At 41.0% G+C, this 13309-nt stretch overlaps 1 protein-coding gene across 2 annotated transcripts in view; it reads right to left on the reverse strand.

Annotated features, from left to right (window-relative positions):
- EIF4E (eukaryotic translation initiation factor 4E) overlaps positions 1 to 12904 on the reverse strand; it is a 43423-nt gene extending 30519 nt beyond the window's left edge. Inside the window, exon 1 of one of the 2 annotated variants that reach the window (XM_012474819.2) lies at positions 12833 to 12904. In XM_012474819.2, the coding sequence (XP_012330242.1) occupies positions 12833 to 12850 (18 nt within the window). In that variant the 5' untranslated portion in view covers positions 12851 to 12904. Of the gene's footprint in view, positions 1 to 10908; positions 10987 to 12832 lie in introns of those variants that run through there. The other variant, XM_064369469.1, reaches the window with a different exon arrangement.
- Positions 12905 to 13309: the final 405 nt, after the last annotated feature.

Here is a 13309-nt window from a genome sequence, read left to right on the forward strand (position 1 = left end):
TAAACTAGTAAAAAAGGCATGAATGGTACACCTCACCTTTCCTCCCAGACACACAAAAAATTCCACTACCAGAAAAAAAAAGCAACTATATATTGAGTTTATATTATTATGCAAACAGGACACTAAATACCTATTGGTCAAATATCTCACACACACACAGGTTAAGTGTAAGTAAAAACCTCTTTTATGTGTACAAATAACTTTAATGAGAACATTATTTAATACAAATATGTAAACAAACTTCATACTTTTCTGTTCCTTCTAGTATCCACTCAGTTCTCAGTTTTGCCATTTATTTTACATATTAAATCAGGCAAAGAAATGTATACAACCACATAAAAAGAATCACATTCTCCCACCTGAACACACAGCAGTGGTCAAAAATAATTAAATGTAAACTGGATCCCAGGATTTAACGCAAAAAACATCCTGTACAGAAAAGTTTCAAGCTTCTAACTTCACTGAATCCAGTACTAAGTATTCTTTATATTCCTCAGCTTCTTCCAAGTCTTTTTCACTTTCTAACATCTGCCAAAGAATGGTATATGTAGCTTCCAACCTGTGCCGGCAGTCAAGCTTATCACCTGGGATTCTTGCAGGATTTCTGCCTGCTTTTTAATGGCATCATTTTCATCATCTTCAGCTCTCATTTTTTCTTTTCTTCTTGTTTTCCTTCTTTTTCATACACCAGTTTTTCTTTTTCTTTTCTTTTAGACAAGAGTCTCGCTCTGCTGCCAGGCTAGAGTGCAGTGGCGTCATCTTGGCTTACTGCAACCTCCGTCTCCTGAGTTAAAGTGATTCTCCTGCCTGAGCCTCCAGAGTAGCTGGGACTACAGGCGCACCCCACCATGCCAAGCTAATTTTTGCATTTTTAGTAGAGACAGGGTTTCACCATGCTGACCAGGCTGGTCTTGAACTCCTGAGCTCATGATCTGCCCACCTCAGCCTCCCGAAGTGCTAGGATTAGAGGTGTGAGCCACCGTGCCCAGCCACATCACTTTTTCTTTGATCAATTGCTTCACCACAGGAGTCTTCATTTGTCTCAGGCCAGGATCAGCCATGGTCCCACAAGCACCATGAGAAGGGAGGGACAGAGAGCCAGAGTAACCATGAAGGAGGCGGCTGCCAGTCCTCAGTTCTTTCCAATAAACCATGTATTTCCTCACAGCACCCTCCCATACGTAAAGTAGTGTAATTAATTAACTAGTACACAAGAACAAATATAGTCTCACCACCTGTCTTGTAAGGAATAAAAAATTTGGTGAAAATACTGAAAAATTGCCTCAGATAACTAAACTGTTTTGGTTTTTAGTTTTCAAATATATATTTATAGTAAAAAAAAATACCAGCTAATGTGGCATCACCCATGGAAGTGTGGCTGTGGATTTTGCAGGTCTTCTTCCTTATCTGTAATAAAGGATCAACACTATGACTTTGGTACACCTCCCTTAACCTAGAAAGTTGAGGCAGAAAAGTAGCACATGGAGATTTAGCAAAATACAAATCTTTCAACATTAAAACATTGCTCACATGGAAAATTTTTTTCACGTAAAAGAACCTGAGACATCGTATATCAATTATGATTCAAAAGATAGTACTTCTTAATGTGCTTTTCAATTAATATAAAATGGCATCTAATCAATAATAAAAAATCACTATTAGCTGGGTGACTAAAGGAAAGAGTTGTGATGATGTGTACAAATTGTGCAGTCTCCAAAAATACTATCAAAATTAACAGCTGTTTGCTCTATTTAAATAATCTAATTATTTAATCAAAATTAATAAGTTGCACTAAACTCATGACTGAATAGAGTTCATTAAATTTGTAGGGCTATAGCTAAAGATTTATATTATATTAGTGGGCTTTTTTTTTGAGGCTGAGTTTCACTCTTGTTGCCTAAACTGGAGTGCAATGGCGTCATCTTGGCTCACTGCAACCTCTGCCTCCCGGGTTTAAGTGATTCTTCTGCCTCAGCCTCTCAAGTATCTGGAATTATGGGCACCCACCACCACACCCGGCTAACTTTGTATTTTTAGTAGAGACAGGGTTTCCCCGTATTAGCCAGGCTGATATTGAACTCCTGACCTCAAGTGATTTGCTCATCTCTGCCTCCCAAAGTGCTGGGATTACAGGCATGAGCCACTGTGCCTGGCTCACATTTCTATTAGTTTTAAAGTAATTTTTACAAACATGTTTAGTGCTTGCATCATAAATGCCGTGGTTTATCTGTTACCTTTTGGTTATATCTGTTGATATATTGTTTCTTGGAAGTCTAATTACTGGGTTAAATAATGTAGATCTTTTTATTTTAATTTTATTATTTTTCTATTTTCTCATTTAGCTTTAACTTGAAACTCAGTAGATATTTTTACGTTTGGAAGCTTGATAGTTCATTAACTTAAACTAGGTAAATAGAAGGTTACATACTCTAGTTTTGGGGACATATGAAACTGACTATACCTGGTTTTGTACATTTTTTTTTAAGAAATATATTCAAAATGTTTTCTTTTGAAAGGTGATTTTAAAACCTTGGTATATAAAAGAGGCAGGTGGGGTGGCTCACTCACTTTAGGAAGCTGATGTGGGCGGATCACTTGAGGTCAGGAGTTCAAGACCAACCTGGCCAACGTGGTGAAACCTCATCTACTAAAACTACAAAAAAATTAGCCAGGCACTGCAGTTCCAGCCACTCGGGAGGCTGAGGCAGGAGAATCACTTGAACCCGAGAGGCAGAGGTTGCAGTGAGCTAAGATCGTGCCACTGCATCCCAACCTGTGTGACAGAGTGAGAATCTGTCTCAAAAAGAGTGCATCTAAGTTTTAAAATTGTTTATTTGAAGATCAGAAATGCAAGTGTGGACTCTTGGGTTTTTTTTTAATTAATAAAATATGTTTAAGTATAGCTTGCTGAGTATTCAGAAATATAAATCTTTAGCTATAGCCCTACAAACTTAATGAACTCTATTCAGTCATGAGTTTAGTGCAACTTATTAATTTTGATTAAATAATTAGATTATTTAAATAGAGCAAACAGCTGTTAATTTTGATAGTATTTTTGGAGACTGCACAATTTGTACACATCATCACAACTCTTTCCTTTAGTCACCCAGCTAATAGTGATTTTTTATTATTGATTAGATGCCATTTTATATTAATTGAAAAGCACATTAAGAAGTACTATCTTTTGAATCATAATTGATATACGATGTCTCAGGTTCTTTTACGTGAAAAAAATTTTCCATGTGAGCAATGTTTTAATGTTGAAAGATTTGTATTTTGCTAAATCTCCATGTGCTACTTTTCTGCCTCAACTTTCTAGGTTAAGGGAGGTGTACCAAAGTCATAGTGTTGATCCTTTATTACAGATAAGGAAGAAGACCTGCAAAATCCACAGCCACACTTCCATGGGTGATGCCACATTAGCTGGTATTTTTTTTTACTATAAATACATATTTGAAAAAAAGTTCACAAACAAGTGAACCCAAATATCACCAGAGAACACCTAGTTGTTGAGATTACAGTTTTCACACTGATCTAAATGTTCCAAATTAATATAACACAGTTATATTAAAGCCCAAATATACATCTGAAACTACTCCAGGACTGTTCAGTGTATTCCAATAATCTGCACATCCTCTTCTGTGCCAATATCATATTTTTGCAAATTACTTTTTTTTTTTTTTTTTTTTTTTTTTGAGACAGAGTCTTGCTCTGTCTCCCAGGCTGGAGTGCAATGGCACTATCTTGGCTCACTGCAACCTCTGCCTCCTGGGTTCAAACAATTCTCCTGCCTCAGCCTCACAAGTAGCTGAGATTACAGGCACCCGCCACCACACTCATCTAATTTTTTGTATTTTTAGTAGAGATGGGGTTTCACCATGTTGGCCAGGCTGGTATCAAATTCCTGACTTCAGGTGATCTATCCGCCTCAGCCTCACAAAGTGCTGGGATTACAGACGTGAGCCACTGTGCCCAGCTGTTACCTTTAATGTTTTTCTTCATGGTAGGGTAAGCTCCCCATTCACCTTTGCTCTTCCTTTTCAAAACTTTGCTTCTGCTCATGCCTGTAATCCCAGCACTTTGGGAGGCTGAGGTGAGCAGATCACATGAGGTCAGGAGTTCAAAACCAGCCTGGCCAACGTGGCGAAACCCCATCTGTACTAAAAACACAAAAATAAGCTGGGTATAGTGTTGGGCACCTGTAATCCCAGCTACTCAGGAGGCTGAGGTGGGAGAATCGCTTGAACCCAGGAGGTGGAGGTTGCAGTGAGCCAAGATGATGCCACTGCACTCCAGCCTGAGACAGAGTGAGGCTCTGTCTCCAAAACAAACAAACAAACACACATCTATATATTTCCTCAAAGGAATAAGTTAAGATTTTGCATGTATATAACAATTACAGGAAGCCATAAAAGTGAATATTCAGAGGACAAGAAAAAAGGATAGAATGGAGAAAATAAATACCTGGAAATTCAAAATAAATGGAAATTTAAAGTGAAGGTTGAAAAATGAATGAAATTTCCCAGAGAACTGGTCCAAGAGATCTAATATCTGAGTAACTGTTTCAAAGAGAATTAAAAAAGAGAGGAGAATCACTAATAAACCTGTGAGAAATGATGGACATGAGTTGCCATATTAAAAAAGCCCAATGAGTAGCCAGTATAATGGATGAAAACAGACTTATACTAAGGTATATCATTGTGAAACAGGAAAAAGAAAAACAGTCTACAAATTTCTAGGGAGGGAGAGTAAGAGAGGAACAGGTCACACTAAAACAATTTTTAAAAAGCTATCAGAATAATTTCAGACTCAGGGCCGGGCGCGGTGGCTCACGCCTGTAATCCTAGCACTTTGGGAGGCCAAGATGGGTGGATCACCTGAGGTCAGGAGTTCAAGACCAGCCTGGCCATCATGGTGAAGCCCCATCTTTAAAAAAAAAGATAAAAAAAATTAAAAATAAAAATAAGAGTATGCTATTTAGTTAAAAAAAAAAAAAAAAGAATAATTTCAGACTCATCAACAGCTACAACAGAAGTCCACCATGGAACATGACTTCAGAATCCTGAAGAATTCTATGTTCAGCCAAAGTACAGGTATGATGCTTAATATTCAAGGTCTCAAAAATTTTTTTACTATGTACTTTTTCCCCAAAAAACTGCTGAAGATGTCGCCCACCAAAGTGAGACAAGAAACCAAATAAGAGGAAGATAAAGGGCACAGCAAATAGAGGGGTGGAACACAAAAGTCAATGAAAGAATCAGGAACATGGTAAAAGGAGATCCAGGGAAGACAAATATTTACCATATACAGGGCAACAGTCCATACTAGAGCAATGAGATTCAGGTGAATGTGATTGGAACAATGTGATTTAAAGGCTGTTATGATCAAAATGCCTACTATTCTACCTTTTCTTTTCTTCTTTTTTTTTTTTTGAGACAAAGTCTTGCTCTTGTTGCCCAGGCTGGAGTGCAATGACCCGATCCTGGCTCACTGCAACCTCTGCCTCCCAGGTTCAAGCTTCTCCTGCCTCAGCCTCCCAAATAGCTGGGATTACAGGCACCCGCCACCACACCCCGACTAATTTTTGTATTTTCAGCAGAGACGGGGTTTCACCATGTTGGCCAGGCTGCTCTCAAACTCCTGACCTCGTGATCCGCCCGCCTCGGCCTCCCAAAGTGCTGGGTTTTATAGGCCTGAGTCACTGTGTCCAGCCTTATTCTACCTAAACACACACATACACAAAACCCAAATGCTCAAGTGTCCAGCCCAAACTTTTATCTCTACTTAACTCTGCTTGACCACGTGTTCATTAAGTTCCTCTTCTCTCCTTTATACCCTGCTAACCATATCAGATAATTTCATATCAAAAGTGTTCAGCTTTAATCTAATCTTAAAACAAGATACAAAGCAGTATATTCCCAAAGACCAGTCTCTTACTGAAGATTCTTTGCCTGGTCCACAAAGCAGCCTCACAACTATAAGACCTATGTTTCCCAGGACATGTTCATGATCATGCCCACTGATTTCCTCAAGGCTCTAGTAGAAATTACAGGAAGCTGAAGCCAAACTATCAACGAGAAACAATTTTTATAAGCCTTCATCCAACAGTGGCAATACCGTCTTTCCCCTCAGACACCGTCTAGCTTTTTAGCTTTTTCAAAATTAAACATAGCTGAAAGATATATATACAGGAGAATATTGTAGAAAAAACAAAAAGCAAGGAAACGATTAATTCAAAAATCAGAAAAGAAGATGGAGAAGGGGCCAAACATACGAGAATGCAATCATGGAATACTAAAAAAGCTGAAATGCTGCTATGATCTCCTAGGTCATGGTACATGCTCTCCAGTTTACTACTCTAAAACCTGGCCAGGTGTGATGGCTCACACCTGTAATGACAGCACTCTGGAAGCCCAAGGCGGGAGGACTACTTGCGCCCAGGAGTTTGAGACCACCCTGACCAACGTGGTGAAACTCCATCTTTACTAAAAATACAAAAATTAGCTGGGCGTGGTAGCATGCACCTGTAGTCCCAGCTACTCAGGAGGCTGAGGCACACACCCGTAGTCGTAGCTACTCGGGGGGTTGAGGCAGGAGGATCACGTGAACCCAGGAGTCAGAGGTTGCAGTGAGTAAAGATCACACCACTGCACTCCAGTCTGGGCAACAGTGAGACTCTGTCTCAAAATTTAAAAAAAAAAAAAATTTAAGAAAAAAATTTAAGATTAAAAAAAACTTTTAGCACGGAAAAGGAACATTAAAAGTGTTTTATTTGACCAACAGAGTTTAAAATTTTTCAATTTGTTGTCAAAACATCTATTTTACAATATATTATCTCATATATGGAATGATACAGAGAAAAGTTTATTCAAAAGTTTCTTGTTAAATCCAGGAAAACTGGTACTTAACCCAATCCCAGTACTATTTCAAACAGCAAATGGTTGGAAATGACCTAAATATTGATTAACATAGAAATAATGTTAAAACCATATAGTGTAACATATACCATCAAAAAAACAAGTGAAAGCTTTATATGCAGATATGTAATGCTCTACAAGACACATTAAGTGAAAAACACAATGTGCCAGAAAACTGCACATAGTGAGTTACCATTTTCTTTTTATAAATATATATATATATTTTCTTGTATATGCACAAATCTCTAAGTTAAACAAACGACAATGCTGGTTGCCCCTAGGCCATCTGCCTGAATACAGATCAGTTTGAGGAGACTGTGTACTCTTTTGCATAAAACTTGAGTTTTGAACAGTGTAAAGTACTGCCTATTTACATACACATTGAAAAAACTAGCAAAAAGGTGGGCGCAGTGGCTCACGCCAGTAATCCCAGCACTTTGGGAAGCTAAAGATGGGCAGATAATGAGATTGAGACCATCCTAGCCAACATGGTGAAACCCCTTATCTACTAAAAATATAAAAATTAGCTGGGTGTGGTAGCATGCACCTGTAGTCCCAGCTACTCGGGAGGCTGAGGCAGAATAGTTTGAATCCAGGGGGTGGAGACTGCAGTGAGCCAAGACAGTGCCACTGCACTCCAGCCTGGGTGAAAGAGTGAGACTCCATCTCAAAAATAAATAAAAATCTGGCCAGGCACGCTGGCTCACACCTGTAATCCCAGCACTTTGGGAGGCTGAGGTGGGCGGATCACGAGGTCAAGAGATCCAGACCATCCTGGACAACATGGTGAAACACCATCTCTACTAAAAAATACAAAAATTAGCTGGGCTTGGTGGCGCGCGCCCATAGTCCCAGCTACTGGGGAGGCTGAGGCAGGAGAACTGCTTGAACCCAGGTGGCGGAGATTGCAGCGAGCCAAGATTGCGCCACTGCAATCCAGCCTAGCACCTGGCGACAGAGCAAGACTCTGTGTCAAAAATAAATAAATAAATAAATAAAAATCCTTTTTTCTTTTTTTGGTTAGATAGGGTCTCTTTCTGTCACCCAGGCTGGAGTGTAGTGATGTGATCACAGCTCACTGCAGCTTTGACCTCCCAGGCTCAAGGATCCTTCCATCTCAGCCACCGCAGTGGCTGGGACACAGGTGCACACCGCCACATCCAGCTAATTTTTTTTGGAGAGACAGAGTCTCGCCATGTTGCCCAGGCTGGTCTCAAACTCCTGGGCTCAAATGATCCTCCTTCATTTCCCAAAGCCTCGGATTGCATGTATGAGCCACCAAGTCCAGCCCCTTTCTTTTCCTGCAGCCACGATTAAGGACTTATGAAGGAACACTAGTGATTTTTATGGTAGGGATAGGAGAGCATCTGAGGATTGAGTCACAGGCTTTGCATTTCTTGCTAATGGTTAAGGACTGATAATTAAAAAGCAGCGATGTGAAATTCCTAGAAAAGAGGGAAAATGATATGTAAATGCATGGATATATCTGAGTATAAAACATTCATAGAATGTTAACTTTATCTAGTTCCTTATAGTTTACAAACTGTTATCTTTGAATATGGCATTTAAAAATTGAAATCACTGTAAGATATTTTATTCCAGCTTCCAGCTGGACTAAGAAATTTCAGTCTTCAAGATAACTCAGATTTTAAAATAAGACTATAACCCATGCTCATTTCCACTTCTCACAAAAGACTCTGACTAAAATGGTGCAATTCACTGGTACTAATAGATTAAGGAAATTTCCAATGGTAGCAGAGGAGGAAAAGTAGAAATTACCATTGCTAGAACATTTCACAGGTTCCTTGTTATGTCCAGGGATACTGGTACTTCTATCATATTCCTAACTTTATGTAAATTAAACAATATTTTACTTAAATGTTTTTTTCCTACAGTTTTCTGTTCAAATGAGAGTAAGCGTACATAATTCATTTTGCATATTATCCCTTCTGCAACTTTTGTGTGTAAACTGAGTGTCTACATTGAATTTCTCTAAGTCTAATAATCATGCACATTAACTCAGATTATAAAATGAAGTGTGAAATTTGGTGTGTGTGTGTGTGTGTATATATATATATATATATATATATATATTTGATGGAGTTTTACTCTGTCGCCCAGGCTGGAGTACAGTGACGCGATCTCAGCTCACTGCAACCTCCACCTCCAGGTACAAGCAATTCTCCTGCCTTGGCCTCCCCAGTAGCTGGGATTACAGGCACCTGCCGCCACATCTAGCTAATTTTTGTATTTTTAGTAGAGACGGGGTTTCACCATATTGGCCAGGCTGGTCTCGAACATCTGACCTCAACTGATTCACCTGCATGGGCCTCCCAAAATGCTGAGATTACAGGTATGAACCCCCACACCAGGCTGGTATATTTTTTCTTTTAATTGAAGAAATTTGGAATAGGAACATCAGAACCAAATTTATGTGGATTATCGAGGAACTCTGATATAGTGGGTTCTTTCATTAAGAAAAAAAACATTAATTTGCAGTCTGCTTGGCATTCAATAGTTCATTAATATGAATTAAATAGCACAACATATATTTGTCAATATGTAATTAGGCCTTATTTACTCTTATTAATAAACTGCGTAGTACAAAGCATGTTTCCAAAGTATAAAAAAGGAAGCATTAGATCAGCTGATTGTTCAAGTTGATTTACTTATGAAATTAATATACTTTTAAAAAATTCAAGAGCTAAAAATTATGTATCTTCAGTTAAGCTAAAGAAACCAAAATTAATCTCTTACCTCAAAAAGAACTGCAAAAAAAAAATTTAATTCTAATAGTGAAGTATGTAGAATAAAGATAAAGCTACAAAGAAACAAGACCCCCTAGAGGTAAGATGGCCTAAGGAAACTGCCTTGCCATTTTCACACACTAGTATTAAACCTAATTTTGACCTAGCCACAATTCAAATGCCAATAGAATAACAGCAAAGTATTGTTTGTCCTAATGTTTAAATTTTTCACAAATTATCTATTAAGAGGTAAAATGTTTTTCCCTTTCAAGCTTCTCAACAAATTTAATATCTGTGGGCCACATCTTCTGTAACTGAACTCATACAAAGAGAAGAACACACAACAATATCAAGGTGAAAATACTTTATGTCATGTCCATGGAAAAAAATCATCCAGATAATTATATATAATGGGATAGGCAGGAAAAACCCATGGCTCTTTTTAAGTGTTTATGATTACGCACAGCAGAAAAGCATTATGGAAGCTCACATGCTAGCTGAAGTAACACAAAACATGACTTTTGCAGGCTTCAGCGGGGGTACCTCAAGTACAATTCAATTCTTACCAGTTGCTTCAAAAATAAATCCAGGCCAGCCTTGGTGGCTCACACCTGTAATCCCAACACTTTGAGAGGCCAAGGTGGGAGAATCACTTTAGTTGAGGAGTTTGAGATCAGTCTGGGTAAACATCACGAGATTCCATCTCCACAAAAAATTTTAAAATATCCGGGCGTGGTGGCCTGGGCATGGCAGCCAGCGCCTGTATTCCTTGCTACACAAGAGGCTGAGATGGGAGCATCTCTTGACCCAGGATCACACCACTGCACTCCAACCCCAGTAACAGAGAAAGATCCCCCCCACCACACACACAAAATCCAACTATTTAGAACTGCCAAAAATAATTCTACGTAACTAGCCTGTGGACAAGGGTACATTAAAAGTACTAAAAATTTTCATTTCCCACTAAAAATAAACATTTTGATACTATTTTATACACATTCTCAAAATACTTTAGTTTCCACCTTCACACACTTTGTTTTTAGGTTCCATCCAAAATTTAAACGACCATCCAAATCTCCCAGTCTGCACCAGAACAAATACTGTATCACTGACTACATCCCTAGGAATTAAGCTCCTTAAGAATTTACATTCAACAAGGTATAGAGTCACATCTTATATCACTTTGTATCCTAAAGAACACTTGGTACAAGACCTTGGATATATCAGGAGCTTTTAATACTTACTAGCTCAAAATAGTCCTTCATCACTTTGTAGTTCTGTTCTGCGCTGCTGAAACAAAACTGCATAAACTCTGCAAAATTCAAGGGACCTCAATGTGACAGAAACTTAACAGAATTTATTACTGTTTTGTAGTTTACAGACTTGTAGCCTTGCCCCGTTACCAGATGTAATGCTTTGTACTGACACCAGTATAGTGGGGTAGGAAGAGATCTAGTCAAAAGTGGACATCAGAACCTGTCAAAAGGGTTTAACATTTATGTTTTACATACTTACCCTTCATTAGTGTTATGTAGCATTAATGTCCTAAAGTCAGTTAACTGTATCAACAACTTAAAGAGTTTTTCAGTCAATCTAATTCCCAGGAACATAAATGAAAACTGGTGCCAATAAAAAAAAAAGTAAGCAAGCAGAAAAGCTGCCTTGAATTCTGACAAGGTAAGCAGAGTTTACACTAACACAATGAAAAAATAAGCCTCTGTGTAGTCTATAAAAGTTTTTGAAATCGTTTTATACATTCTTTAAAAGTCAAAGCAAACTGGTAAACCATTAGCAAAACCACAGGCTACCATTAAAAGACACACAAAAGTATCTGGCAACCAAGTTCTAGCTGGTTCCAGAGAGTGAAAGGTTTTCTGATTGCTAATAAACTCTATTATGCACCCGAGACACTGTCACTTAGCTGTGTCATTTCTAAAAAGGCAACAGGGGCCCAGAAGTTTCAGTGAGCCAGTACTGGCAAACCAAAATAAGAAAAAAATATTCTCTGCTTTAAGAGTAACTACAAACCTTCTACCCTGGGACCAACTTCCTTCGGTTAAGTTTAAAATGGTGCCCAAATTCAAAGGAAAGCCAATAGCATGGATAAAGAGAAAAAAAAAATCTAATGGAAAAGTAAATTTAAAAGTTTCTATTTCCAATAAACTGTGTCTCAGAAATCTTCCAGGCGATAAACACTAGAAGAACAGAGGGATCTAGATCCGTTCGCATTCTCTGAGGCGTGCGCACTGCGCGGAAAGGATGAATGAATGGAAGACCGGCGCGTGTGAAATGCAGCAGGTCCGGCCGGCTAGCCGACCGGCTAAAGCGATCAGTAGGCCTCGCTCCACCCCCTTCCCTCCTCCATGACAGCCCAGTCCCAAGCATGGAGGGGCGAGGACAATGTGATACCCCTTCTCACCACCACCATCCCTAATTCTACTTGGAGAGCTTGACCGTGAGACAGGAGTCTTCCTCCCCACCCTAAACCTTTCTCGCCTCCCCTGGCGCAAACCCCTCCAACTCTCCATGGAGCACGCTGGATTAACAGGCGTTCGCCCCTCTCACCTCCCCGAGGCGAGGTCGCAGCTCCTGCGCGCGTGCAACGGCACCAATCCCGCCTAACCCAACCTCCGGCAACACTCGCCCACCGGCTCCCCAGTCCACCCGCCTAAGGAAGACGTGCGCGCGCCCCACACCGGAGCCCCGGGGCTGGAGCTCTGGAGGAAGGGAAAGGCTGCCCCGGAGCTCCCTCCTCCAACCCACTCCAGGCCGGCTCGCCGCCCACCCTGCCTGCGGATCCCAGTGCTCGCTGGGAGCCGGCCCCGCGCCCTCCGATCACGAAGACACCATCCCCACACACCTAGCACAGAGCCCCGGCTACCCTCCACCCTGTAGATACCTCACGGCTCCAAGGGAGGCGCCACGCCACCCCTCCCCCACACCGCCCCCCCAGCTCTCGGGCCCCCACCAGAAAGTGTGCGCTACACGCCGCCTCGGCCAGCCTCCGGGACGTCCCCACTTGTCCGAGGGAGTTCAGTTCCAACATGAGGGGGAGGGGGCGGCAAGGGGTAGAGTGCGCGCCGGGAACGCAGTCCCGTGGACTCCCCCAGTCGGAAGAGAGACGGAGCGCGGGGACTCGTGGGGGTGGGGGCTAAAGGCAATACTCACCGGTTCGACAGTCGCCATCTTAGATCGATCTGATCGCACAACCGCTCCAGAAGGGGGGGTGAGAGAGGAAAAAAATGAGATTCAAACCGGATTGGCCAGCTACTGGCCACGTGACGGCCGTGTCCGTTTGGCCCTGGCGGCGCCTGCGCAAGACTGCGGCTGCGTGGGTAACGAGAGGCTTCTGGGAAGTGGAGTCTCTCCCCCACCCTTTTTTTTTTTTTTTAAGGCAAAGAAGTTTTTTTAAAAAAAGGACTGGTCACGTGGTCGATGGGTAGGGTGAGCGGTTCTAAGAGCGGCAGACACTCGCGTGCTGGAGGGTAGTTGCAGTCCTCAGCTCTTCCGCCTGAATAGCTGCGGTCACGTTTACTGCCGGGCATGCCTTCTGTGGCGCTTGTCGCCCTGTCCTACCATCTTCCCCGAAGGTTGGGAACTGCAGGCTCAGCACACACAATAAGGCTTCATTTGCTTAGTCGAGGT

Source organism: Aotus nancymaae, unplaced genomic scaffold (genome assembly GCF_030222135.1).
Source record: "Aotus nancymaae isolate 86718 unplaced genomic scaffold, 86718_ANA_hifiasm-v0.15.2.pri h1tg000006l, whole genome shotgun sequence".
NCBI lineage: Eukaryota > Metazoa > Chordata > Mammalia > Primates > Aotidae > Aotus > Aotus nancymaae.